The sequence below is a fragment of the Acomys minous genome, assembly GCF_964271855.1.
Source record: "Acomys minous genome assembly, chromosome: 13".
Classification (NCBI taxonomy): domain Eukaryota; kingdom Metazoa; phylum Chordata; class Mammalia; order Rodentia; family Muridae; genus Acomys; species Acomys minous.
In genome coordinates, this window is record NC_140495.1 from 102,727,363 (window position 1) to 102,755,039 (window position 27,677).

Below are 27,677 nucleotides of genomic sequence, written 5' to 3' on the forward strand. Positions count from 1 at the left end.
TGAGCACACCCACAGAGCCACACACAGGGACACACATGAGCACACCCACAGAGCCACACACAGGGACACACATGAGCACACACACAGAGCCACACATAGGGATACACATGAGCACACCCACAGAGCCACACACAGGGACACACATGAGCACACACACAGAGCCACACACAGGGATACACATGAGCACACACACAGAGCCACACACAGGGATACACATGAGCACACACACAGAGCCACACACATGAATACACATGAGCACACCCACAGAGCCACACACATGAGTACACATGAGCACACCCACAGACCACACACATGAGTACACATGAGCATACCCACAGGGACACACACGAGCACACCCACAGAGCCACACACAGAGATACACATGAGCACACCCACAGAGCCACACACAGGGATACACATGAGCACACACACAGAGCCACACACACGAACACATTCCCATTGCAGTAGTGAGGACGCAATGAGGTGTCACATTCAGCTGAGAAAAGTTAATGGAGCAGACACTTAAAGCTTCTACCTCTGCGTGTGAGGTGCCTAGAAGAGGCCACTCCATCTTCACAGAGGGGAGGAGACTGAGCAAACTGAGAAGTCACCAACTCTATTTCAACCCATAGGACAGAGGAGGTCACAGAGCAAGAGCTGTAAGATGACAGACATGGCTGTCAGACTCACGAGATAACAGCAGCAGCAGCAAGTGCTCAGAGCAATCGCTTGCTGGGTTGGCAAAAGCAAGCAAGTGAGCTCCTGGGAGGCAGCGCACTCGTGTTCTGCACGGCTGACAAATGGGTGCCCACCACTCACTAGTGCCCATAAGGCTCAGAGCTGAGAGCAGTGGCCCCACTGTGCCCCCTCCACTCTTTGGGGGGTGTTCTCTGTCCTCCCGTAGGGGCAGGAGGTCCATGACCCGGCTCATGTCTAGGTCCCGGGGACCTTGCCATGTGAAGCAGGTCAGGGGGGGATGCTCTATAGTGGAGCCTTGGCCAGAGCAGCATTGGGATGCAGGGCAGAGGGCTCCATGTTAGCATTGGTAAAACTGGAAATTTCCTGTCCTGGAGAGGAAAGGAGATGTTCCGCGCTCACATTCACACACGCACACGCACATGAACGCACATGCGCGTGTGTGCGCGCGCGCACACACACACACACAAGAAATGAAAGGAAGGAAAGAAGAGCAAAGAAAAAGGGACAAAAGCCAGCCAACAACAGAATATACAGGGTGCCACCTATTGGCAGTATATGGAAAAAACAGCAGAATTTCAGTCAGCTCCCCTTTAGATGGGGAGGGATGGGGTGGACAAGAGGGTGACAGGGGAAAACAAGACAGAATTTAAATTCCAGGAAGAAATCAGGAAATAAAATAGCTCCCTGGGCCAGACTTGCCAATAAACATTCAATTATTCACACAGCTGGCCAGCCATTCATTCAAGTAAGACGGAAAGCACATCTCTGTGACAGGCAGACCCGGGATACAGGGTGCCCCCACTATTGGCATCCCAACTGTGTTTAAGGACCAGCACAAGAGTTTCTCTCCTAAGTTTTTTCCCATCTCCCCCATCTCCCCCAAAGGATCTCCCTACTCTCAAAAAAGAAATTCCCTCTGGCCTAACCCCCTGTTCAGATTTTTAAAACTGACCACAAACTGACAGGCTATATGCCTGTGGACATTAAGCTATATGTATTCTCTGCCCTCTTTGGGAAGATTAGGAGTTAGGGGTTTTTCAAATAGCTTATTGAAGTGTGTGGGTGTTCTCCTAAATAGATCTAGAACCCCCACCCTCATTCCACGTCCCCTATGTACTATACATTTAGTGTATGTGTTTTACAAATCCTAGGACTGTGGGGCATACAAAGCTGAATGTGACACCAGGCCCTGTCCTGTAGGAGCCTTCTCTTGCATTGGTGGGGAAAACCTGTGTCAGCTAACACCAGGGTTAAGAACTATTGACTGTCACCATGGTTAGCTTCCCGAGTGTGCATGGGGCATGCGCGCACATACACACACACACATGTAATAAGCATGCATATGGTAAAGCTCCTGGGGAGATGGAATTGTACATGTAATTATTTAAATATTTAAGTAATATTTTGTCAGGCTACGTGTGGCGGTTTATAATCCCAGCACTATGGAGACTGAGGTAGAGTCCTTATGAGGATGACAAAGGTGACACCCTGATAAAGGCCCATTCCTCTATTGCCTGCAGAATTCCTCTATTCGGGACCATGCATTCAAACACATCAAGACATGATCTAACCTTCAGAGTGAAGAGGCCCTCCTGGGCACACACATGTGCATGTACACACACACACACACACACACACACACACACACACACACACACACTCACACACACTCACACACCAGACTTTGTTTTGTATTTGTTCTGCTTCTGGATAATTCCACCTCTAGATGGGAGAGACGCTTCCTGAATCGTTTTACCTCTTATGACTGGACATTCTGGCAAAGACTGTTAATGCCTGCAGAGCTAACTGCCACATGCAGGCTCCCTGTCCTGGCTAAAAGGATGTGTTCTTCTGAAGGTTTCCTCCACAAAGATACCAAAATGACTCAGAAAGAGGGGTAGCAGGTAGGGACTTGGAATGTCCACTATACCAAGCTCTTCAGTGAAACAGGGACAGCCGGAGCCAAAAGAAGTAAGAGATCTCTACCGGGAGCACCCACTGGCACACCTCCTAAGTGGCCTGGGATGAATCCAGGCCTGTCGTCCTCCAGTGGAACACAGAGTGTCCACTACCATGGTCTCCTTCGGTTTGTTTTAATTTTTCCTGTTTTTGTTTTTTTCAAAACAGGGTTTCTCTGTGTGGTCCTGGCTATGTCCTAAAACTGGCTCTGTAGACCAGGGTGGCCTGGAACTCACAGAGACCTGCCTGCCTCTGCCTTCCAAGTGCTGGGATTAAAGGTGTGCACCACTACCACCCAGCATACACTTCCTGGAGAATCAAGAACAACTGTGACCCTCAAGAGCTGAAAGCTCATTTTTTTTCTAAAACTGACAACAGAATGAGCTAACAAATGGAGAAAAAACGGCATCCTCCTCCATTGCATGAGGTTCCACTGATGTGCCTGAGGGGTGTAGGGAAACACGAAGCCTCTGCGTGTGGTTATGTCTCAACCTGGGTGCATGGCCTGTGTGCACTTGCTTTTTTGTTTTTGTGTATTTTTGAGAAAGGGTCTCACTATACATTTCGGGCTGGTCTGAAACTTGGTAAGCAGACCAGGCTAGCCTCTAACCCACTGCGAGCCGCTTGCCACACCTGCAGAGTGCCTGGCATGAGGCTCATCTGTACAGCGAGCTCTGTTATACTTTCAGGAGTATTATTTTATAATTTTACTAAACAACAGAAAAATTTTCAAAAACATAAATTTAAATGTAATACTGAGAAAGGTTACAAGGCAATACATAGTACGCACTCCCATGTGTTTTAGGTAGGGTTTTATTGCTGTAATAAGAAACCATGACCGTGGCAACTCTTATAAAGGAAAGCATTTAACTGGAGCTGGCTTACAGTTCAGAGGTGTAGCCCACTGTCTGAATGACAGGAAGCACGGCAGCACACAGGCAGGCACAGTGCGGGAGAGGTATCTGAGAATTCTACATTTGGACAGGCAGGCAGCAGAAAGAGAGGGTGACACTGGGCCTCACTTAAGCATCTGAAAACTCAGAGTCCACTCCCAATGACACACTTCCTCCAACAAGGCCACACCTACTTCAACAAGGCCACGCCCACTCGAACAAGGCCATGCCCACACCAACAAGGCCATATCTCCTAATAGTGCCACTCCCTGTGGGCCTATGGGGCCATTTTCATTCAAACCACCACCACCTCATGCTTATGAAAAACAGTATACATGCACAGAAGCAGGAAATAGAACATTTTTTCATTAAAAAATATTTATTGAGCATGTACTATATCCTGCACATAGTTTACACATAAGACGCTACAGACTGCTACCCATGCAGAGCCCACTGCATACGCTACCGCCACCAGTCCTTGCCCTAAGACACAGGTGCTCAGCCGTCTCTAACACCAGAGCACAGCTCTGCAAGCCACAGTCTACAGGGGCAGCAGCTGGCATCACAGGCATCAAGGACACCACTGACACAAGGTGTGGGCATCACAGTCACAGGTCAACAGGCTGAAGTGTGTGTCTGAGGAATCTACAACTACTCAGAGCTGGGGTCACAGTCACAACTGGCAGCCGACAGGCACCACAGGATGAACACCTACATACACAGCCTACGAGAGAAATGACACTTGGAGTAAGGGGCCCGATGTCACCTGCTAGTTGGAAAGGGGACAGGTGTGCATGGGACAGGTGCGTCTGGATGTCACAGCGGGTGGCCAGATGCATCTTATTCCACCAAGATGCACACTGTGACCATGACTCCCAAGCAGTGTTCAATCGTCACCTCCAGATTGGAAAGACTTTTTCTCCAACCTGTAAAAGACATAAGAAAAGATCAATTCACCATTTCTGTTTAATTAACATACAGTACTTCCAAACAGTTTAACTCTGGATATTGTGGCATTCCAAGCGAACAGATTTAAATGACAAACATTCTGACATGAATATAAAATTACCACAATTTAAATAAAAGACAACCATTTGATTGTTTTTCTTTTCTCTCCTACATTAACTCTGTATCAAAAAAAAAAAAAAAAAAAACAAGCTCCAATTTCCAGTAGCCTTTGAGACTTGAGGCCTGACACCCCACCCAACTCTGTGCACCCCATGTCATTCCACATATAAAATATGTCCCTCATATCTCCACACCTCATGCATGGCTCTTCCAGAAAAAGTACAAGTAGTGGCCCCAGGCAGGTATGGACTCCTCCGCCAGCTGTGTCACCTGATTATTACACACTTACCTTCTTACTGTCCACCTGCTGTTATATGAAAGAGAAATAAATCTACCTAGTAGTAACACCTGTGTGAAGCCAGTGAGACAGGAAAGGCTGGGCCAACCATGGCAGGAGACACACATCCATCACCATTCTTAAATAACCACCCAGAACAGTCTCCCTGAGATCCAGCCCCTGTAAGATACGATTACAGGAATAAGTGTCTTACTCTTTGAGATGTGGGGTCCAGTGTGGAAGTGACAGCCCAGCTCAGAGAGACAGACATGTGCCTTCTCCATACCGGATTTCTTTGTAACACAACAGAGCCCGTGACCACATCTCCTGTGTGGACTGGGACTGGGTCGTCCATCATGAACAAGGTCTGCTTCCAGTGTGTGGTCCTGCAAGACAGGAGCAGGCACCTAGGAGCCTCATCTGGCAGCCTCAAGGAGGCCCTCTGCGCTGGCAGCCTTCCTGCCCCGGAACCTAAGAGCACAGAGCTTAGTCTCATGTTATACAAGGCACAGCACCGCTCTCCCACAGCCAGCCCTATGATCTGAAGTCCTTGCGTGATCAAAACCACAACACGGGGCTGACACCCTGCTCCAGATGCAGCAGAGACGACATTACAGAGATGGCTGGAGTTCCAGAAGGGCAGAAAAGTCCACCTGGGTGGCCTGCCGACTACATTGGGCTCTGAATCCCCAGACCCAGAGGACAGGAGTCCACTCGGTCACCAGGCTGCTGATGCCTGATGTGAGTCACCATAGTTAGTGAGGGGCACATACAATGGAGCCAGGACAAAAGACCATTTCTCGAAGAGATGAGTTTAATGTGAGCCAGTCAACTACAATATCACAGGCAGGCAGTCCTAGGCTCTGGGACTCTTGTTTCTTTGTTCAGTGCCGTATCTAGCTCTTCTGGTCTCATGTCAGCCCATGTGCCATAACATGCAGCATCCCTTCTCGTGTTGCTCTTTGGTTCTGCTCACTCTTCAAATGTCCCTAGTCAACCTCTCCTCCCTGATCTGGGGCAGAGGGGAAAGGGCAGGGCACACCAACCTGACCAACATACTCCACCATTATGGGAGAGTAAGAGGTTGGACGGCACTGTGCCAGCCAAAGGATGTATTCAAACCTGTGGGCTGAGGGGCCAGGAGAGGCCAGGGGAGCAGAGCCTCAAGTCTATGATGCACTTTTACACTGGGGAAACATCTCAGGAGCGCTAACCTGCTGGTAGAGAATAGCCAAAGCAGAGATAAGAGGCAACCCTTCGCAGCCCACAAGGCCGGCCAAGGGTGCCTGGAGCACAGCACACCAGCCTGCTTCCATCCACTCCTTCTCCCCTGCATCCCCCTGCATCCCCCTGCATCCCCCTGCATCCCCCTGCATCCCCCTGCATCCCCCAGTAGGGTCACTCACGGGTGCAGCGGGCCTGTGCTGAGCATCTGCTGAGGCTGGCCCTCCTCTAGGCTTTGGAAGTGCACACTGAACCAAGCTGTGAAGCCATGCAGGGTACCAGCCTTTTGGATGTCAAACCGCAGCTCACCACGCATGGTCTGCACCCAAACAGGAGAACATGTTGGTGCCACAGACTAGTACCAATCCCAATACCTTAGCCCTGACTTCAACCCCGCAAGCCACTCTGGGTCAGGGGGATGGGGCTCCATCAACCACATCCATCCCGAACTCCTACGCCCACACAACAGTCGCCGGACTTAGCCAACCATGGCGAAGGTGTCAAGGATTTTGTCCCTGACAGTGGCTGTAAACAACTGAAAGAATTTGTTACCCAATTACTGGGCCACAATAAATGGGATACAATTTGTTAGGATGCCAAGAACATCAAATGTAATATAAAACTATCTGAAGACAGTGAAGAGATTAAGCATAAAGAATTTAAAAACATGAAAGACAAAACCAAAATAGATCATAAGGAAAAACAGTCTCAAATGGATTATAGCAGTTCATTTATTGGTGTAATTCAGTCATATCACACACACACACACACACACACACACACACACACACACACACACGCTTCATGTCTGCTATCGGTACCCAGTGTCTCGTGCAACTATTTAATGTCAGAAGCAGATCCGTCTCTCACCTCCAGGTCAGAGATCTGCACAGTTCTCATGTCCAGCTGCAGTATGGTGCATGGCTCAGACAGACAGTCTTCTGGCTTCAAGATATGATTAGACTTTGGCTTCGAAAAAAACTCCTTGATTGCTAAAGACCTGGGGGGGGGGGGGCGGGTTAAAGAAGAGGTTCAAGGATTTAGCCGTAAATATACTGGGCGCAGGAAGTGAGCACTGAAGGCCCCGCCTGGAGGAGCATCCCTGCTAGCCCAGCTCCTCTGCTCTCCAGCCTCGCTGAGCCTCACTAGCTGGCCTTCAGAGGCTGCCTGTCAGCGGCCCCTTCCTTATCATGTCAAATATAGGGAGGGACCCAAGCACTCAGAAGCCAGCCATGACAAGTCGGGGTGGGGGAGGGGTTCTTATGTGGCTACCTCAGCATCTCAATGTATGTATCTCAAAAATACTTGCTGTGGACCTCCCACTGTGCGGAGCACTCAGCTGACGCTCCTGAACCTAGCTAGTCCCAATGCATACCGGCAGGACTGGAGGAGGCGCCTGTGTCTCGTTCACAGGAGGAAAAAACAAATTGTTCCATAGCAAGGAAGTTCAGCAACAGACAAAGAGCGGGACCCAGAGGTGCTGCACAAACCCGAAGTGCTGAGACCCACTCCCACCGTCCCTGTGCACTGCCCCCCGCCCCCGCCAGCCTTCCTCCCACCTCGCTCTCACCACCCTCACTACGGCAGCGCGAGCACGCTGTTGTATCAGCACAGCACGTGCACTAACTTCCTAAATAGCAAACAAGCAGCTCTTTTAAAAAAGGATTATAGTTTATGTTCAAATTTCTTAATATACTTCTGATGATAATTATGAATATGTCCAAATAACATAAAGACAAGCTGTAGCCTGGTATGGTAGCGCATGACTTCAGTCCCAGCACTCGGGAGGCAGAGGCAGGTGGGTCTCTGAGTTGAGGCCAGCCTGGTGTACAAAGCGAGTTTCAGGACAGCCAGGACTATACCGAGAAACCCTGTCTCAACAAACAAACTAACATAAAAAAAGAATAATTCCTGTACTTTTGCCTCAGCATTTTGGTGACTTAGGTGACCTCCCCACATACATATTAATGATTATGTAAATTAGGTCCCTCCCCACATACATATTAATGATTATGTAAATTAGGGCCCTTTCTGTATAAATGCTTTGTCCTGTCAACTTTACTACCTAACTTTTTTATTACATATCTCTAAAATTCCATGTTATTTTTCTTTCTTTCTTTCTTTCTTTCTTTCTTTTATGTTGTAGAAGAGTTTATTAAATAAGCAATGGGGGGAGAAGGAAAAAGGGGAAGGGGGTACCCCAGAGAAAGAGAAGAGGGAGAGAGACAGAGCACACGTGCTTCTTTTCTTCTTTCAAGGCAGAATCTTATGTAGATCAGGCTGACAATAAACTCTCTATGTAGATGAGGATGATCTGAATTTCTGATAGCTACACAGAAATTTGCACACATTCCTTCAGGAAGCCATTTGTTCCCAGTGCCTTTCATGCACAGCCTGAGCGCTACCTGAGCAAGAGCAACTGTGCTGGTTGAGTGAGGCTCCTATGAGCCTCTGAAAGCGTGGTCACCACAAAGTGGAACTGTTTGAGGAGATTAGAAGGATTAGGAATATGGCCTTGCTGGAGGAAATGTGTCACTGGGGGTGGCCAGGTCCTAAGGATGAGGATGTAGCTCTCAGTGACTGCTCCAGAGCCCTGCTTCCCATCATGGCAATGGACTACGCCTCTGAAACTGTAAGCCAGCCCCCAGTTAACACTTGCTTTTATAACAGTTGCTGTGGTCATGGTGCCTCTTCAGAGAGACAGAAGAGTGACTGAGACAGACAAAGTAGGCCCACAGAGTGGATAACCAGCGCCTACTAACAAGGCTCTGATGCTCTTGACAGAAGATGCCTGTCTCGCCCAAAACAGTGTAGCATATGCAGATGACTGCCACTCAGCAAGACAGGGGATTCAACACTGGCTCATCTGATGGACGAAGTGCCATTTAGCAATGTTGGAACAGTTGGTGGTAATTTTGTTGGGGTTTTCCCCCCTGATCTATTCAAGCTCTTTGGCTGTGATCTCAGGGAGCCACGCATCTTTTTTCTAAAGGACTCTAAATTAAGATTCTTGCTGGTTAATGGCACACAAACTACCAAACTTTATAAATTCCAATTCAGTGTTTATGTCACTCTGTTGGTGACATAGTGATTCCTCTCCAGCTCAGAGAGAGACCCCATGTTCCCCCCCCCACACACACACACACACTCCTATAGTGAGTGCTGATATTTCAACACAGACCTCTTAAATCCACACAGAATTAGTTTTAATTCCTGGTTTGAAGGAGGAAGGAAAGATGCTCTCCAAAGGGCCAATCAGTGACGAATGTGAAGACTTGGCCCTCGCCACTTCCAACTCAGGTCCACCTTACCATCCTCAGCCATCTTGCTTTCTGCTGTCTCTGGTCCTACACAGTAGCTTTTCTCACACTGGGCAGCACTGTTTAGTTACTATAGTTCCACCATGGCTTTTTGTTTTGCTTTATTTTTCTGAGTCAGGGTCTAGAATTTGCTATGTAGACCAGGCTAGCCTCCAACGCTGCTGCGACAGATCTAAAATTTGCTATGGAGACCAGGTTAGCATTGAACTCACAGAGATCAGAGATCTGCCTGCCTCTGCCTCCAGGGATACCGGGATTAAAGGTATATGCCACCATGCCCAGCCCTCCACCATGGCTTTTAAAAGTTTCTCTACTTTCCTAAGATAGGTAAGGGAAACCCATTTCTCTCTGGGGCACTGGATAGGTAAACATTGCTTAAAATCAGTTAACATACTATTACTTCTGACATTCATTTTCCTGGATGAAGATTTTGGTGCTAAGGCTATTTGACTCCATAACTAGTAGCTACTAGACTGTCTTTCTGTTCCTTCCTTGAACAAAACCATACCAGGCTTCCTTGAACGAAAACACTATCAAGTCTAACAACCAAAAATGGCACTTAGGCCAGCATCCGCCATCTGGATGCCTGGGGAAAACAGGAGAGAGATCACAGCTGACTGAGCTAGCCAGAGCTGTTGATAACATTCCGTATCAGACTTTCAGCTAACATAAGCACAGATGATGAACTCTAAAGGACTCTGTAAACCTTGGCTAGCGTGGGAGCACTTCCCCGGGATGTCTCACAAAAAGACTCCACACCTGTGTTAAAAAGAAAGCTGATTGTTCTAAACTACCCGTTCTCAACCCATGGGTCATGACTCCCTTGGGGGTCACATATCAGATCTCCTGCATGTCAGATATTTACATTACGATCCACAGCAGTAGCCAATTTATTTAGTGCCAATGGAATAACTATATGGTTGGTGGTCAGCACAACATGGGAACTGTATTAAAGGTGTGGAGGAAAGGTGAGAACCATTGGTCTAAGACAACCTCGTTGACTTCAATGATTGGGTAAATAAGAGGCGGAGCTGTGATTGGTCCAAACACTTTCTCAAGCTATTTACACTTAGTCTCTCTGGCTCTTTCTGGTCACTCTACTATGCTGCCCTACTGGTACTAATGCAGCATTAAAAAGCTTCATTTGAGTAGTCTCTCTCTCTCTCTCTCTCTCTCTCTCTCTCTCTCTCTCTCTCTCTCTCTTCTCTCTCTCCCTCCCTCCCTCCTCCTTTTCACTTTCAGTAACACAGGCTGAGCTAGTACTACAAATAAACAACAGAGATGGGTGAGAGTGACAAGGACAGTAGAGTGTTGATGGCCACTCAACAGTCAACAGGCCAAACTGTGTGAGAAGCAAAGGCAGCCCAGGGCTCAACAGCTAGTGAGGCCACAAACACCAAATCCACAAAGGTACTGGTAGTTAGTTGTCCCAACGTCTTAACTTCCTCAAGAGCCCCCCCCACCACCAACAGAGATACACGCAGCAGCTAGGCCCTCCAATGTGCGTCAGCCACATTAGGCAAGAGGTGAGGGGGCTGAGGCAGCAGCAGAGTGGCTGACAATGCAGCCAGGACAGGAAGACGGGCAGTGAAAGAAGAAAGGAACCAGGTAAGAGTGGAATCCTAGTGACTTGTCAAGTCCTCAAAGCCAAGGATCTCGGGTTAAGAGCTGTACCAATGGCTGCTGCCAAGGGCTAAGGGTCCCTGTAGGAGGCCCGCGCTTGGACTATGAAATAGAGGGTAGCGCTTTCTGCTGCCTCCATCCACCTCCGGTCACCATTCAGTGCTGCCAAACAGTGAGGAAAGGAACGCTGCCAGAGGCTGTCACTTGAAGGGCTTTCCCTTGCCTGTCTACCCACGGCTCCTGCCTGGGCATAGTGAAAGAACTGGAGCCAGGTGGTTAGGAACACTGTGCCCTGCTTTGCAGGTGAGCCTGAGACCCACAATATACAGTACCCTTCCCTCTCAATTCCTTTTGGGATGTTGAATGAGGGAACAATGATTCCCCATATTAATTAGGGAAGGCATATGCTTTTATATTTGCTTTTCCTATTATTTTGGCTTTTTAATTAAAAAGATAAAATAGAACGCCTGTAGCAGCATGCTTTGGTCCCAGTCCCTCTCACCCTCCAAAAGTATCAGCACGGGCCCAGGCTGATGTGGACCTCCCTGGAGAAATTGGTGGGTTCTTGTACTTGGTAAAGGGGCTTTTCCCTGACCTCCGCCTTCTTCTCAAGGGGAAGGAACAGCTTGCCACACCCTAGCAGGGGCAGCTATAAAAGACCAAAGGCCTCATTAGGAAAGCATTTGGATCAGAATTCAGGGCTCAAGTGCACTGGCCTGACCACAAAATCAATGGTCTTGCGGTGCTTCCGTGAACAGCACAGGTATATTAGCTAAAGCCCATTACAAATTCAGAGCACTCGCTGGGAGTCAACGTGTGTTCCAGCATCACACACACTGTGACAGACTTCACCATTACAATGGACTCCCTCCACGATAGCTAGGAACTCAGGACTGTGAGACCCGTCAGTCCCAGCTTTAACAGAGCCTGTGGTTGTGTGATGCCGTATTACTTTCTTGTTGCTGTGATGAAACAAGAAAAATCTCAGCGATGTCTGTGCCTTCATTTTGGGTCACTGGTCCTTCATAAAGAAGGAGAAACTGTGCCTTCCGCAGAGTGAAGATTCACAAGACCCACGCCGGGGAAAGCAGAGGCGGCACACATCAAGACCCTCATCAGCCGGCTGCCCACCCAGCTCCCGTCCGCTTGCCTACACACGGGGCAGTCCCGCACGGGGTCACGCACACCTACTTGAGTGCACTGAGGTTGAACTCGTATGCGTTGTCCCAGAAGAGCACCTTGCTGTGGTAGTCCTTGTCAGCGCTGCAGGGCACCAAGTGCAGTGCGGCCGTGGTCGGCCAGATGATGCCGTCCTCCTTTAACCACGCATCCCGGGCATACAGGATGGACTCGATCATGAACTCAAACTGCACAGGAGGAAGAGAGGCAAGGGTGTCACTGAGGTCTCACCCCAGCAAGGCCAGAGTGCTCCATCTCATGTTGGACGTTTCCGTTTTACCCCAAAGCTATCCCAGTGGATCACATGAGAGAACCTGGGGATTATTCTGCGCCCTTAGAAACCATTATGTATGCATCATGTCCTGGCTGGGAATCTGTCGCTTCCCACTGAACTGGGATCCAAGGGGAGCTAACAGCCAATAAGAATTCTCAAATTTGCTCCAGACTGGCACTCAGAGAAAACCCACTAGATTTTAAAGTGCCCCTGAGTGCCACATGGCTCTACCTAACAAGCAAGATTAGTCTGTCTGGAGCATTCCTGGAATTTTCACACAACCCTCTGGGCAAGCACTTAACTGTGGGTCCCCTTAGAAGAGCAGGCACTTTACCTCCCCCCTCAAGCCCTCAGGGAGGCCATCAGGGGAGCCTGTCATCTTTAGGACTCAGTTGGACCGACATAAATAGGCCAGGTTTCCTTTTGTACCTAAACTCAATTCAAACTCAGGAATAAGAGAGTCGGGCAGGGGCTGAAGGCTACTGCCAGCAGTCCCTCTGCTTTCAGCCGTCACGGGTGGGAAGCAGCAGCAGGCTTGTGCTGTCTTAGTAACCTGCCCAAGTTTTACCACAAATAAAGATCGTAAGAATTTACACAATCTAGAGAAGGGAGCACAATTCAAATCACACGAAAAGCCAGGCCCTGAAGGAACTGTTTTATTTCCAAGTACTGTTCTGCATGCATTCACATGTATGTGCGCACATACAAAAGACAGATATGGCCTTTACATTTTCTTTTCCGTCATCAGATAGAACTGCCCTGACATGGTATGCACCCTACATGAACTTGGGCACCCATGTGATGTGTCCCTACAGTCACGACAGGACAAGGAGTAGCTCCCTACTCACACAAATGTCTACTGGTGACCATGCCCTCCCACCCTGGGGCGCAGGAACCCCTCCCTCGCCTGAATGGAGTCACACAGTGGGGTAGCCTTTTGAGCTTGGCCTCCTCCATCCAGCGGGAGGCCTTTGGGGCTGTCCACAGGATCACATGCTTTGAGGCTGCCTCCTCTGTAGAGATTTGCCAGCCTGTCCATTAAACCGCTGAAGGGCATATGGGTTGCTTGCAGTTTGGGTTAATCATAACCAGAACTCGTATGGTTGTGCATCCAAGGGGCGTTGTGCAAACACAGCTTGCCCTGCTCTGGGCCCATGTACGTCAGCCACTTCATCTTGGTGAACCACGGGAGACCGCAACTTTCACAGGAACAGGTCCACTTTGCCTAAACTGCTGAAACCCTGTATCCAGAAGGGCCTGGACAGAGAATGCTCAGCTGCGGTGGCAAATAAATACCTTTAATTCCAGCACTCGGGAGGCAGAGGCAGGCGGATCTCTGTGAGTTCGAGGCCAGCCTGGTCTACAAAGCGAGTCCAGGCTAGCCAAAGCTACACAGAGAAACCCTGTCTTTAAAAACCAAAACCAACCAAACCAACCAAACCAACAAAAACACAAAAAGGAGGAGGAAGAGGAGGAGGAGGAGGAGGAGGAGGAGCAGGGGGAGGAGCCAGAGGAGGAAGAGATGGTGGTGGAAGAGGAGCAGGGGGAGGAGGAGGAGGAGTTCCTGACACAGCCACCTCTGCGCGGGTACTTGAGACATAGTCCCCAGTCTTGGATCAAGAAGCAGTGGTAAGGAGCTAGCCTCCACATCTCTGGACCTCCAAGGCTCCTCTCCTCCCTATCCCTGCCTCTCAACCCCAAAGAGAGCTAGCAGGGACCTCCCTGCCACAGGCTTACTCTGCCCTCTTCTTGCTCCCACAGCTGGGACAGCAGCAAGTGGTCAGTAAATGAGTGTTGGCTGAATGAACGCAGGCCTCAGGGTGAAGGCGCATGCTCACTTCATGGCTAACAGCAGCATCCCTTTTCCCATCATCCTATAAATCTATGGATGTCAGCACATATCACAGACATCAAGTTCCCAAATACTTTCAGCTTCTGACAAAATAATCCAGCAGGCCCAAGTCCAACGCCCTCAGCCAGCATTCCGTCCACGTCTGCACTGTAGGCAGGGGGCAGCACTCAACAACCACTTAGTATTCAAAAGGTCTTGCCAGAGGCATAAATTACCATCCAGAGATGATTTTGTTGGACTTTCATACAAAGGCTAAATTTCAGGCTTTAGTGCGCAAAACGCCTTGGGTTTCACAATACCGAACACAGCAGGAGAGAGCTAAACACATAACACTGCTGACCCTGCCTCCCAGCAGAGACTCCTCTAAAGATGTAATAATGCAACGGCACTTACGCTGGTGGCATAAATGGTGAGTGTCATGGCCGATATGTGAACAAGTAACCAGGTCCATCTGAGCCCTTCTATGATGAACTGGGACCATGACAGGCTCACAGACAGTGACAAGGCTAGCCTACAGCAAGGGAGCCACGAATGGCAACGCTACTGGATGAACAAATAGCCCTGACGTAGCTGGGTATGGTGGCGCACGCCTTTAATCCCAGCACTCGGGAGGCAGAGGCAGGTGGATCACTGAGTTCGAGGCTAGCCTGGTCTACAATACAAGTCTAGGACAGCCAAGGCTACACAGAGAAATCTTGTCTCGGGAAAAAAACAAAACAAAAACAAAAACAAAAACAAAAACAAAAAAAGCCCTGACACTCTGAAGACACCCCAGGAGAGAGAAGATGATTTGGAGAGCTCAGGGTAAAGTTGCACTCATTAGCTCATGAAGTATTTTGTTGTTGTTGTTGTTGTTGTTGTTTTCCAGACACTGAGCTGGTATTATTCAGTAAATTAAAAAACAAAAACAAAAACAAAAAAAAAACACCTCACTTCAGGGGAAAAAAAAACACAATCATAATTTTTAAAGATTCCTCAGATGGGAGGAAATGAGACCCCACCACACCCGCGGCCCACCACAGGCCAGGCATTACCAAGAGGCAGGTCCCCATCCACTCGGACACCAGCACGTCCACTTTCTCGGGCAGCACGACATCTTCCACTTTCTGCTGGAACACGGTGATGGTGTCAGCAAAGCCGTTCTGCAGGACCAGCTGGCCCGTGTGCTGTGCCATCTCACTAGCTTCCACGGCATACACCTGCAGTGGTAAAAAAGGCGACCCTTAGCACATGACGATGTCACAGCTATGTCACCAGGCCACGGCACAGCTTAGCACAAATATAAAGGGAGGAGAAAAAAAGGGCTTCTTTCAGGGAGCCAAAGGCCTGTATTGGGGCAGGTAACCAACACAGTCATAAGCACCCACCTTTTTCTATCGTGAACTAAAGTAACATCTCACAAATGTCCCACTAACAGAACCACTGTCACTGCTGTTCTGTCTTGCTGCCCTTGCACTGCTCGTGGCCAGCACAGTACGCCAGTCTTAGCCACAGATGGACCAGCCTGCCTACTTCCTTCCCATAAGCCTAAACTGCGCAGATACATAAAGGCTAAAACAGCATCCTGAGAGCAAGACGTATCATGGCTGCCTGTCAAGTCAGCCACCACTCTGGCCCACAGTGGGCACAGATGGAGGCAGACGCAGACACACTTACTGCCTTGGGCCGTGCATGATGGGCACAGAAGAGGCTGATGATTCCAGTGCCACAGCCCACGTCCAGGATGACCTTGTCCTTCAGGGACTCCTTGTTCTGTAGGATGACACTGTGGTACTTGGTTGTCCGAGGCTGGTCGGCCAACATTTCCAGGTGAAGTTTCTATAAACAACACATCAAGTGTCACTGCAAGAGCCTGGACCTGAACCACAGACACGGGGACACAGCTCCTGCACCCAGCCCCATTCATAAAGTATTAGCAGCAAACGGGCTTTCACATCAAAAGATCAAATGCCAAGATATTAAAGGTATCAGTGGACAACGGGAAAAGCTGAAGTTACTCTTCCACAAGTCAGTGAGATGAGCAGAAAAATCAATGTGGACCACATAGAAGAAAAGAAAAAAATATCCCCACATGTACTTCCCAAGGCTGGAAGGACTTTACCTCCCCGCCAGGGTTCATCAAGAGAAAACGCCGGGCTTACTGCAGCAGGTGTCCTTGGGACAACAGGGTCCTCCCCACAGATTCCCTGAAACTGGGATTATAGATGGCTGTGAGCCACCATGTGGATGCTGGGAATCAAACCCAGGGCATCTGGAAGAGCAGCCAGTGCTCTTATCTGCGGAGCCATCTTTCCAGCCCATAGACTAAGAGCTTTAACCATATGCACGCAATAGTGTTTTTAGCTTTAATCTTGATGTATAGCATGCCTAGATGAGCCCCAAAGCAAATGCTTTCTTTATCAGAGTTGCCTCGGTCATGGTGGCTCATCGCAGCAGTAGACGGGTGACTGAGGCGACAGATCAGCTCTTGGCTTTCCTGCTTAGCACTTCATCTGCCCCATCACAAGGAGATAGTTTTCACCTCGTTTTTAGCAAGGGTGCACCTTGGGCCAGAGGGCTACTGACTTCCAAGTGCGATAAGAAGAAGATCTTAAGCAGTATTACTGTTGGCTGAGTTATGTAACTTTTGTGTCTCAATTTTAAAGTGGGACATCCTACTCTTTTTTAAACACCGAGAGAAGGAGAGTTTAGAATTTCTTGCTCTAATACTACTTTTAGCCTGAGTCAGCAGATGACAGCTCACGGGTCAATCAGCCTATCAAAGTGGCTTTTACCTTTAAAAAAAAAAAAGTTCTTATTTTTAAGGAAAAGAAAAAAATCGGACTGAGATATTGAGAGGCACACAAATTTCAGATTTCTATGTCACTCACAGAGCTCTGCGGTGTGTCACCGCAGGCACACGCACATCAAGTATCCAGCACAGCAGCGGTCCCTCCGTGGTGACAGAGACCCCGGTGCCTCTAAGTCAACAGGAAGATCTGCATGTCCACTCTAAACACTAGGAGGGCAACACACACATACACACACACATACACAAACACATACACAGACACACACAGACACACACCTACACAGACACACACACACACAAACACACACACAGCTCCACAGAGAATTTGGGAAGCAGTACCAGCGTTCCGTAGCTGTCAAAGTACTCCTCATCTTGCCAGGTGTCCTCAGGGTCATAGTCCTCGATCTGCTTGCCAAGGTGGTTGGCGGGGACGTAGCCACAGCCGCCGGCACGCTCCCCCCACCACCAGTCAGCTGTGGTTTGTCTCAGGACAAGAATTTTTTCTCCTCTCAAAAAACTGAGCTGGAAAACAATCGCCAACACCGCCAGAAGTAATAGCGTAAGAAAAGAGTCTAGTTGATTGGCATTCATCACCAATAACTGGGTACTAAGTCCCCAGTGTTGGTGGCCAGATCACAGTGACCTCAGTGCTTACTGACGACCCACAAAAAAATGATAGCAAGATATAAATTTTGTGTGGGCATCCATCAGAAAGAACATAGCCTAACCAACATCCTTTTCTTATAATTACGTGTGTGTGTGTGTGTGTGTGTGTGTGTGTGTGTGTGTGTGTGTGTGTGTGTGTACATACTTGATGCAGTATATGTACTGGGGCCAGAGAATTTGAGAGCCAGTTTTCCCTCTACCACATAGGCTCCAGGGATCTGACTCAGGCCGCTAGCCAGCACCTTGCCCCACTGAGCTATCTTGCCAGCCGGTTCCTAACACTTTTCTTTAAAAAGGCAGGAGGCAGCTGTGTTCGGGGTCTCCACTTAGGAGACTCCACAGATGTGCTCCTACCAGACTCAAGAATGTATGATGGTCTGATTAACGTCCCTGTCCCTTGAGCAGGGGGGTTCTATACTAAGTTCTCCAGGCAGGGGGGCGCTTCCCCATCCTCCGGCAGGCATCTTTGCATCCTGCTGGGGTGATCTGTTGGGCTAAGAAGTCAGGGTTAGTACCCAGATCCTGTTTAACTGTACGCATATGAATCTCACCGTGAAGTACATTGAGATTCCTAAGTCACAGTACAGTGGGTAACCAGAGATACCTGGGTCTCGTCAGTGGCACTATAGTCGGCTATGGCCACGAACTCCTCTGGCTGCAGCTGCAACTGTGCCCCATCCTGCAGGAGCTGCATCTCCCCACCATAGTGCACGGCGTCTTCCTCCTACGGCGGCCAAGGAGAGACACAAGGACAGCCCTGTGAGCTTTGCTGTCACTGTGGGCTTTGTGGTCTGTGTTTGTCTCTCTCTTTGTACCACCTGATCGGAACTGTTTCAAATAAAGATTCATGTGAGCAAGACTTATTATTCAAATAACCTGAGTCACTTTCTTTTTTTTTTTTTAAGATTTATTTATTTATTAAGTAGACAGTGTTTTGCCTGCATTTACACCAGAATAGGGCACGAGATCTCATTTTAGATGGTTGTGAGCCAACCATGTGCTTGCTGGGAATTGAACTCAGGACCTCTGGAAGAGCAGACAGTGCTCTTAACCTCTGAGCCATCTCTCCAGCCCATAACCTGAGTCACCTTTGTGAGCATACTTGAGGGCTGTCATCTTCGGTCCACCTTTGTATCTCCAAAACAAGATGACTTAAAGAGAATGTCAGCCGAAGTAGGGGGGAAAGGGGGTGCTGGTCTTTAGCTTCACCAGCTCTGCTTCCTGGGAGCGACATTCAGTGTGGAAGACACTATTGCAAGTTGGACTCCAGGGACCCCTTCAGACCTAAGGACACTGATACTAGGTGAATATGGCAACAGCCCATGGAAGGTGCTAGAAACCACCATAAACCTCCAACATACCAACAGAACTCAAGCAACCCAGCAAGGACCTATGGGCTGAGACTCAGCAAGTCCATAGTTTGTGCCCTATAGCCACCTTCTATCAGAATAAAGATACCTTAAAGGCATAGACTAGGGGCTGAAGAGATGACTCAGTGGTTAAGAGCACGCGTTGGCTGCTTTTCCAGAGGCCCTGAGTTCAATTCCCAGCACCCACATGGAGGCTCACAGCATCTATATTGTAGTCCCATGAGATCCCATGCCCTCTTCTAGTGTGTAGAGAAAATACCCATATACATATGAAAATAAAACTTAAAAAAAAAAGACATAGACTGAAGGTGCCATGGACTCAGACCATACACTCCAGCCTAGTGACATAACCTTGACCCAATAAACATGTGTACCCAAACCTAGACAGAGGAGTAATTTACTTAAGCAACGTATAAAAACACAAAGCACAGAATAAAACGTATCTTGTAACCTCATTCCCGATAAGAGATGACAAAGAGCACGCTGCTGTTTATCTTCCCTGACTTAGAAAGTACACGCCACCATGCCACTCACAGAACATACTGAAAGGCCGGAATGCTTCCCACTGAGGCAGGACTGGAAAGCGGGGAATTGGGAGGACTTGGGAAGGAAAAGAAGCCCCTCACTCCAAAACCTTACTAAGACTCAGGAACTTCCAACACATGCTAGAGAGATGACTCTGTGGTTAAGAGCACTGGCTGCTCTTCCTGAGGAGTCAAGTTCAATTCCCAGCATCCACATGGCAGCCCACAACCATCTGAAACTCCAGTCCCAAGATCTGACGGCTTCTAGCCTCTGCAGACACTGCATGCTGTGGTACACACACATACACGCAGCCAGAACACCCATATACATAAAGTAAAAATAAAGGATTTTTTAAAAAAAGACAGTAACCTCAATGGAAGCAACAAAATCAAAACTACCTAAGAGACATCTCAAATTCTGGGGTTAAAAACAGCAAACTATGCTTACTTAGAGCCTGAGCATTTGTGGCCTTTAAATTTAACCATATTAATACATTTCTGTCAACCCTAACTATAAACAGTGTGCCTCATAAAGCTACCTTGTGATTCTAGTCACAATAAAAAAACTTTTTCCTGAAAAATAAGTCACCCAGTTCATGTCTTTTTTTTTTTTTAACTCCACCTAATCTTTAAACTCCTTAATCTTTAAACTCCTTAATCTTTAATCTCCCTAGTCAGTTACATCCTTTAAACACTGGAACTTCAAAAGCCCGGGTGATCACCTACCGCTCTCTCAGAATACAGGTGCTTTATCTAAAGTACGTATTCTCCCTTGTGTGTGTTCAGTACACTCGCTAAGCCTGCTTCACTCTGACTCATCCAAAGGTTCCGTTCTGCATCAGTCAAGGATCTAGCCTTACCTGGGTGGACACACAGAGCCGAGAACAAAACACATCCCACTTTGGGCACCTGTGCAATAGGACTGTCCATGGACTATCAGAACTTACTTATCCAGTCTCCTACATTTGAATATACAGGCTGCATTTGGTTTCTCCTATTATCAGTTATTAATTTCCTTCAACGCAAATCACCCTGTGCGTACCTAGGAAATTCCTCAAGATAAATTCCTCAAGTGTAAAGCTGGTCAAGACCGCTCTGTCTTCTTGTTGTCTGGGGTTTTCTGTTTCCTGTTGGTTCGAGGCTGGGGCTCACTGTGTAGGTCTGGCGGGCGGGCAACTCACTGTGTAGACAAGACTGGCCCCCAGGGCCGGGCTCCGCCTCCAAAGTGCCAGGATTAGAGGTGTATTCCACCACACCCCGCCCAAGACTTTCACTTCCAGAGCTTTCATCGCATCACCAAATGCCCCCAGGACTATACCAAGACTCCATGAGACCTGCTCCACTGAGCGGGAGCTCGAAGGATCTATTTCCCTCTCGAACAACAGACACTGACCACTTTATCTCTGCCACTTGATGGGTGACAATTACTGTTTTTGCATTTCCACTTGCCTACCTAGTGGGCCATTCGTGAGTCTCTAAACATTTACTAGCCCTATTTTAATTTTGCTAATTGCCCGTTTGTACCCCTGTCATTTTCCTTACTGCAGTACGTGAACTGTGGTAATGTGAAGGCAAATTCACAAGCACATGTGTCCTCCGCCGCCCTTCTCTCTCCCTCTCTCCATCTTTCCTTCCCTCCCTTTCTTCTTACTTTCTCTAAGTAGATTTTCCCCTTTCGACATAGCTAGTTTGTACATACCTTACACGCCCTCCCTTTTTTTTTAGTTTACTTTTCTATACAATGTCTTGTAGAAAACACTAATGTTTTCATAAAATATTGAATTCTGCTTGATTCTTCAGCCATCCTCTGGTTTTTCTCTCAGCATCATTTCTACCACCACAAAATATGCCACACAAAAAAACTTTGTGCGTGTGTATCCTTATACAAAGACTTTCTTCCTACAGGACAGACTGCCAGGCTCAATGGGTAAGCCTTTTTCAAAGATTATGTCACACTCTTACAATTTAGGGCCCTCCTGTTGCCTACTTTGCCTGCACAATGGGATGCCCTGCCCTCTGCCTCAAAAGCTGGCACACACAGACATCACCAATGCTTCAACCTGTGCCAGAAACTGGTATAAAGGGTGTCTCAGCCACTTACTTCTGATTCTTTCACTACCGTGTCCTCAGGGCTTTTGTTTACACATCCTGGCTGTAGCTTGTATCTGCCCTTCGATAAGAGACATGTTTACTTATTCCATTTACTTACTCTATCTTTATATATTTCATTTCCCTACCAAGCTTCTATGAGACTGAAGGAGCACTTTTTACAATACAGATCTTCTCCAAGATCTTGAGCCAATATTTTTCCAAATACATCGTTTTTCTCTTTGTTTGTTTATAATTCATAAACTCAGTTGGGTGGAGGGCGAGAGGGAGGGTCCAGTGAGCGAGGTCTCTTGTGCAAACACAACGACCTGGGTCTAGAAACCCAGCAGCCACATTAAAAAGCCAGGTCTGGCTACGGGCACCTGTAGCCCCACCCAGCACTGCAGGGGAAGGGGAGAGGTCACTGCAGCTTACAGAACAGCATGCCTGACATAATGGGCAGAACACAAGGAAACACAGTCCTCAGTGGAAAAGAAGAAAACCTAAAGCCATCTTCAAAAACTAAGGCAAGAGCTAGGCATTGTGAAGGACAAATTTAAATCCTAGCACTCGGGAGGCAGAGGCGGGCAGGTCTACGTGAACTCAAGGTCAGTCTGGCCTACACAGAAAGTTCCAGGCCAGGAATACAGTGTGAGGCTACAGTCCCTCCCCCACCCACCCCCTTCAAATAAATTAAGGCAAAACATTTTCATTCAAACCAAGTTTGCTATAACATATCACAATAAACTCATGCTACTAACCAAAAAAAAAAAAAAAAAAAAAAAAAAAAGGTCAAGGCTGAAGAGAATGAGCCTCCAAGGAAACTTAAGAATGTAAGAAAAGGCAGGAGAGGGCTGGAGAGATGGCTCAGAGGTTAAAAGCACTGACTGCTCTTCCAAAGGTCATGAGTTCAATTCCCAGCAACCACATATTGGCTCACAACCATCTATAACGAGATCTGTATACATAATAAATAAATAAATCTTAAAAATAAAGAAAAAAAAAAGAAAGAAAAGGCAGGAAAAACCACTTTTTATTACATCCTTTCCACAATGTAAAGCCAGAAGTGACGCTCTCTTCCGGAGTTCACAATACGTGCCAATTAATGTATGTTACAATGGACTGGAAACTAGAAAACAAAACTAACTCTTCCGATTTTCATACTGTGACGCAGGAAGTCTGGAACAGGTTAAGAATGTGCTCGGCAACACTCTGGAGAGCTACGAAGGCAGTGTTTTAAAAAGATACCACCAGCAAACCAATAGACACAATGCGTAAAACTACATCAGTTGTCATAGTAACCCAAAGCTGGGCAGAAATGGACAAGCACACAAACAAGAACTGCAACAACCAGAAAACAAACAGCAAATGCATTAAAATTAATTGCATCAGTCATTGCATTCAATATTAATGAACTAAAACACTCCATTGCAGGGGCAGAAACTAAGAACAAAGACCCCCTCAAACAATATAAACATCCCAGGCACAGTGGTTACGCACAGGCAATCCCAGGGCTCAGGAGACAGAGACAGAAGGATTCCCGGAGCTCTCAGGCCATGCAGGTCAGGCATTAGCTGTTGAGCTCTGGGCCAAAGAGACAATCTGTATCAAAGTAGGTAGGTGGTATTCCTGAGGATGACATGAAACCTTGTCCCTCTGGGAAGCACACACATATGTGCACATACACATGTGTGTATATACACGCACTCATGAAAAAGACTTAAGATTTTTTGAAAAATCATTTTGACCTCAGTGACACTGATGGGACACTACATCCAACTGCAACACACACGGTCTTTGGAAGGATGCCCACGTCACCCACGAGAAGCAATCAGTTCCATGAAGCGGGCTGCAGTAAATTTCAAAGGCTCAAATTATAGAGAGCATGATACTTTCTCATGCCAAAACTCAGTAATAAAAGAGCGAGGACAATCTCCCAAATTTGGAGCCAACTGGATGGCTCAGCAGACAGCTTCCCGCACAAGCACCTGACAACCTGAGTCCAACGCCCAGATCCCGTGAAAAAGTGGAAGGAAAGAATAAACCCCTGAAAGGTGTCCTCTAACTGCCACATATACTCCATGGCATATATTCACATACGTGCACATGCGTGTGCACAAGTCAATAATGGTAAAATAAAGATAATTCACTAATACTTAGGAATCAAGTAAGATATTTCCAAGTAGTCTGGAAATTTTTCTAATACCCATTACATTATGATGAGTAAAAATATAAATTCCTCATATCAGGGCATCTTCCCTAGTAGGGGGGAGGCAGTATTAACTGCTGTCGGGCGTGGTGGTGCACGCCTTTTTTAATCCCAGCACTCGGGAGGCAGAGGCAGGCAGCTAGCTGTAAGTTCGAGGCCAGCCTGGTCTACAAAGTGAGTCTAGGACAGCAGAGGCTACACAGAGAAACCCTGACTGAGAAAAACAAAAACAAAAACAAAAACAAAAGAACTGCTGAGACACTAAGAGGCACACGTCACTGGGGCAATTAGAAGCCGCCCTTTCTAAGGCGTCTAACTGACCACAAGTAAAGCGTTATCTATGACACTATCGTGGGCTACTGAAGACCCCTGAACTGGGAAAGTCACCTGGAAACTCAGAGTTTCCTCAAAGCTCCACACAGCTATGGCTGCGTCTCCAACCGGAAGCACCAGGTATAGCAACAGAGACCTGCTGCAGACCACAGCGGCAGAAATGTGAAACACATCCGAGCCCAACAAAAGGGAAACAGAGGGAGATATAAACCTGCTGCCCAGCAGCAGGTCCACAGCAGCCCTACACAGAACTCAGGCGCCACACAGCCACAGACGTAGCAGGAGTGAGGCCAAATCGCCCAAGGAACATTACACAGCAAACCCGCCCACACAAGCCTCAGAGACACGCACGGCAACCTCACACTTCGTTCAGGGACCCTTCGCTCTGTTTGTTTGATGGACAAAGGCTCTCACTGTGTAGTTCTGGCTGGTCTGGGGATCCTTCTAAGGTCATAAAGGTACAGACACAGTACAGAAGCATACATAAGCAATTGTTTGCCTCTAGAAATGGAAAGAGTGGTTGTGAGTTTGAAAACAGACTATGGCACTAATCTTGTGTGTGTGTGTGTGTGTGTGTGTGTGTGTGTGTGTGTCTGTACACGAGCATGCTTTGAGGAAACTATGACAAAGGATTAAGTAACTCATCTCTGCAGAACATATACTCAGTGTCTACAATACTATTTTATAAGTGTCTTAATATTTACATTTCTCAAAAGAAAAACTAGTTGATGGAATTAAAACATTTTGCAGCTGAAAATGGGGATTAACGAAATGATTAAATAAATAAACCTCCTACATATAAAAACATCCAATACATACAACCCAGTACCTGGGCACAGAGGCACCTTTAACCCCAGGATTCAGGAGCCAGAGGTGGGCAGGTCTCTGTGAATTTAAAACTAGTCTGGTCTACATACCAGTTCTAGGCCAGCCAGGGATACACAGTAAGACCCTATATCAATACATTAAATAATTAAATAAATTCAAATCCAATGGGTGGAAAATCATTAGAATGGAAAAAAAATGCTGAAGCTGACACCAAAGACATGAAAATCTTTTATTTTTAAAAGCATTTTATTTGAATATTCATTTTATTAATTGTACATAATCAAAATTCCTTAACATGGAAGGAGACCTGTTCTCTACTAACATGATTCAAATTGCAGAAAACACCACGCAAGCACAGATCTTCTCAAGTACCAAACACTTCCTGGTCCTATGCCTAAGACCAAGCAAGCACATGTATAAACTGTGATGTTTAAGGCATGCCAAAGAGTTCCCTGACGTGTTTATGCCACCACTCAGCATGGTACCTATGATTAGGCTCATCCCCCTGCCTCCTAAATTCAAGCATCCTCCTGTTAGCCATGACCCTGAGAGACAAGAAAAACTGCATCACACCTATGAGTGGCGCTTGCTTCTCTGGACGATTGTTACACATGGCTCTTACGTACCAAAACCGGGATGGCCTGTGACTCATTTCCGGGACATTCACCTGGAGTCTCCATAGCGCAATAAGGTCAGGCCTCATTACTGCTGCTTTGTTATTTCATTTCCCCTTCCATGGCAACTTGAAAAAAGAGAAACACAAGTGTTTGTTATACTGCTTGATAATTAAATTGCTTTCAGCTCTACAGTTCACTGTGCGTGTAAAGCAAGGTACAGGACTGGAGTTTACCATCAAAATTCTTTAGAGGGCTTTAAAAATTAAAAACTTCAAATACTGTGTGCTTCCATCTTTATTCTGTTAGGTATTAATTTTATTCCTCTGAAACCTATTTTTACTTAAAATATATCAGTATCAAAAAAATTTTTAGGAATTATTAACAGCTTAAACTCGAATTTAAACCCCTTGCTTCATAGTTGATCTGTTCCACTGGCAGAAATGAAATGTGCATGACCGAACATCCTCCTACTTTTTAATTTTTTTTTTCCGGGACAGTGCAATCCTATTGGCTCGGAATTAACTTCTACGACATCAATTATTTGTTTAAATGCCTTCTAGATCTGGACTTCATACTTCGTAACAATTAGAATTACAAATAATTTACAATCACATTTTCGGTGAAAAGCTCGGGAACAGAATTAGGTGCCTACCTGGAAGAAAGAAGACAACCCAGGTCAACTGGGGGAGACATTAAGGCCAAGAATTTAGAGATGTGGGGGGGCGGGGGGCGTGGCTCAGGATGCATAAAACAGGTGGGCGTGGTCCTGAGAGGGCGTGGCTCTGGGAGCCACAGGAGGGACTCTGGGGAAAGGGCTGCTGAGAAAGGAGGAGGCTGGAATAGACCCTTCGAGAGTCAGGGTTAGGTTAGGGGGCGGAGGCCCCAGTACGCAGGAGACACACGCATGGAAGATCTTTTGCCTAACATGTCCAGCCTCACAGGCGGTCCAGCTATCTAAGCTTTCCATTAAGAACCTACCTCGGTCGTGTTTCTCCGCTGAATTCTAGGGGTACACCGGGAAGGGATAAAGGATGCCCACCCGCAGCCTGAGCCGCCGCCCTAGACCTGCGCACGCGCGGAGCCCCCGGGCTGGCCAAAGCGCACGCCCCGCCCAAGGCTCGGTGTCCCGCGCAGGCGCAGTCCGTATGAACTCGGTGTGCTTTGTGTACAGAGCCCTTGGGGCAGGGGTTCTCGAAGCGAGCTTGCTACTCAGCGCAGGCGCATCTTATGTCTCTGCTTCCGGCCGGTAGTCCTGGGCCTCAAGGGTGCTGGAAGCAGGTGAGGAAGTGCAATGATCCGCTCACCGGCAGCGGCTGTGGAAAAGCTGGACTTTGGTAGGAGACCACAGGTGGTGTAGACCGCGCCCCAGAGGATTCGAACCAGGGCACCTGTCGCCAGGCAGAAGAAGCAGGAGTGCATGCCAGTGCTGTCCTGAGTGCACCCGGGGCTGCTGGTGTGTTTGATGCCCTCCTGCCTTCTCCGAACGTCAAATAAACTTATTTTATCAATTTATTCATATTTCATCTCAATGGTTATCCCATCCCTTGTATCCTCCTATTCCTCCCTCCCTCCCATTTTCCCCTTACTCCCCTCTCCTATGACTGTGACTGAGGGGGACCTCCTCCCCCTGTATATGCTCATAGGGTATCAAGTCTCTTCTTGGTCAGAAAAGAATTTAAGACTTAGGATACACATAATTTGACTACTTATTAGCGACAAAAGCAGATTTCTATACTAGTTAGTTGGATGTGTTTGTCCAAGTAACTAAATTAATTAATTATTTTTCAAGATAGGGTTTCTCTGTGTAGCCTTGACTGTCCTGGACTCGCTTTTTAGACCAGGCTGGCCTCGAACTCACAGCGATCTGCCTGCCTCTGTCTCCC

At 47.5% G+C, this 27,677-nt stretch overlaps 1 protein-coding gene across 2 annotated transcripts; it reads right to left on the reverse strand.

Moving 5' to 3' along the window:
- Positions 1-3,457: 3,457 nt before the first annotated feature.
- PRMT2 (protein arginine methyltransferase 2) lies at positions 3,458-26,956 on the reverse strand. Of its 2 annotated transcripts, XM_084753351.1 has the most exons (11): positions 26,773-26,929; positions 25,804-25,919; positions 18,430-18,549; positions 17,499-17,681; positions 16,025-16,186; positions 15,403-15,567; positions 12,255-12,430; positions 6,991-7,120; positions 6,303-6,439; positions 5,111-5,282; positions 3,458-4,477 (listed from the first exon to the last, which is right to left on the reverse strand). In XM_084753351.1, exons 2-11 carry the CDS (start codon positions 25,855-25,857, stop codon positions 4,445-4,447), a joined length of 1,332 nt encoding a protein of 443 aa, XP_084609477.1. In that variant the 5' UTR covers positions 25,858-25,919; positions 26,773-26,929; the 3' UTR covers positions 3,458-4,444. The 2 variants fall into 2 exon arrangements, with proteins under 2 accessions (XP_084609477.1, XP_084609478.1); XM_084753352.1 differs by lacking the exon at positions 6,303-6,439 and having other exon boundaries at positions 26,773-26,956.
- Positions 26,957-27,677: the final 721 nt, after the last annotated feature.

What these genes read in the sequence shown, in the direction of transcription:
- PRMT2 (XM_084753351.1), bottom strand. Translation starts at nt 25,857, where the DNA reads ATGGAGACTCCAGGTGAATGTCCCGGAAATGAGTCACAGGCCATCCCG. An exon ending in CACAGGCCATCCCGGTTTTG is followed by an intron (nt 18,550 to 25,803) that starts GTACGTAAGAGC and finishes TGGCCGCCGTAG; the next exon opens with GAGGAAGACGCCGTGCACTA. An exon ending in GGATGGGGACCTGCCTCTTG is followed by an intron (nt 12,431 to 15,402) that starts GTAATGCCTGGC and finishes CCTCCTGTGCAG; the next exon opens with TTTGAGTTCATGATCGAGTC.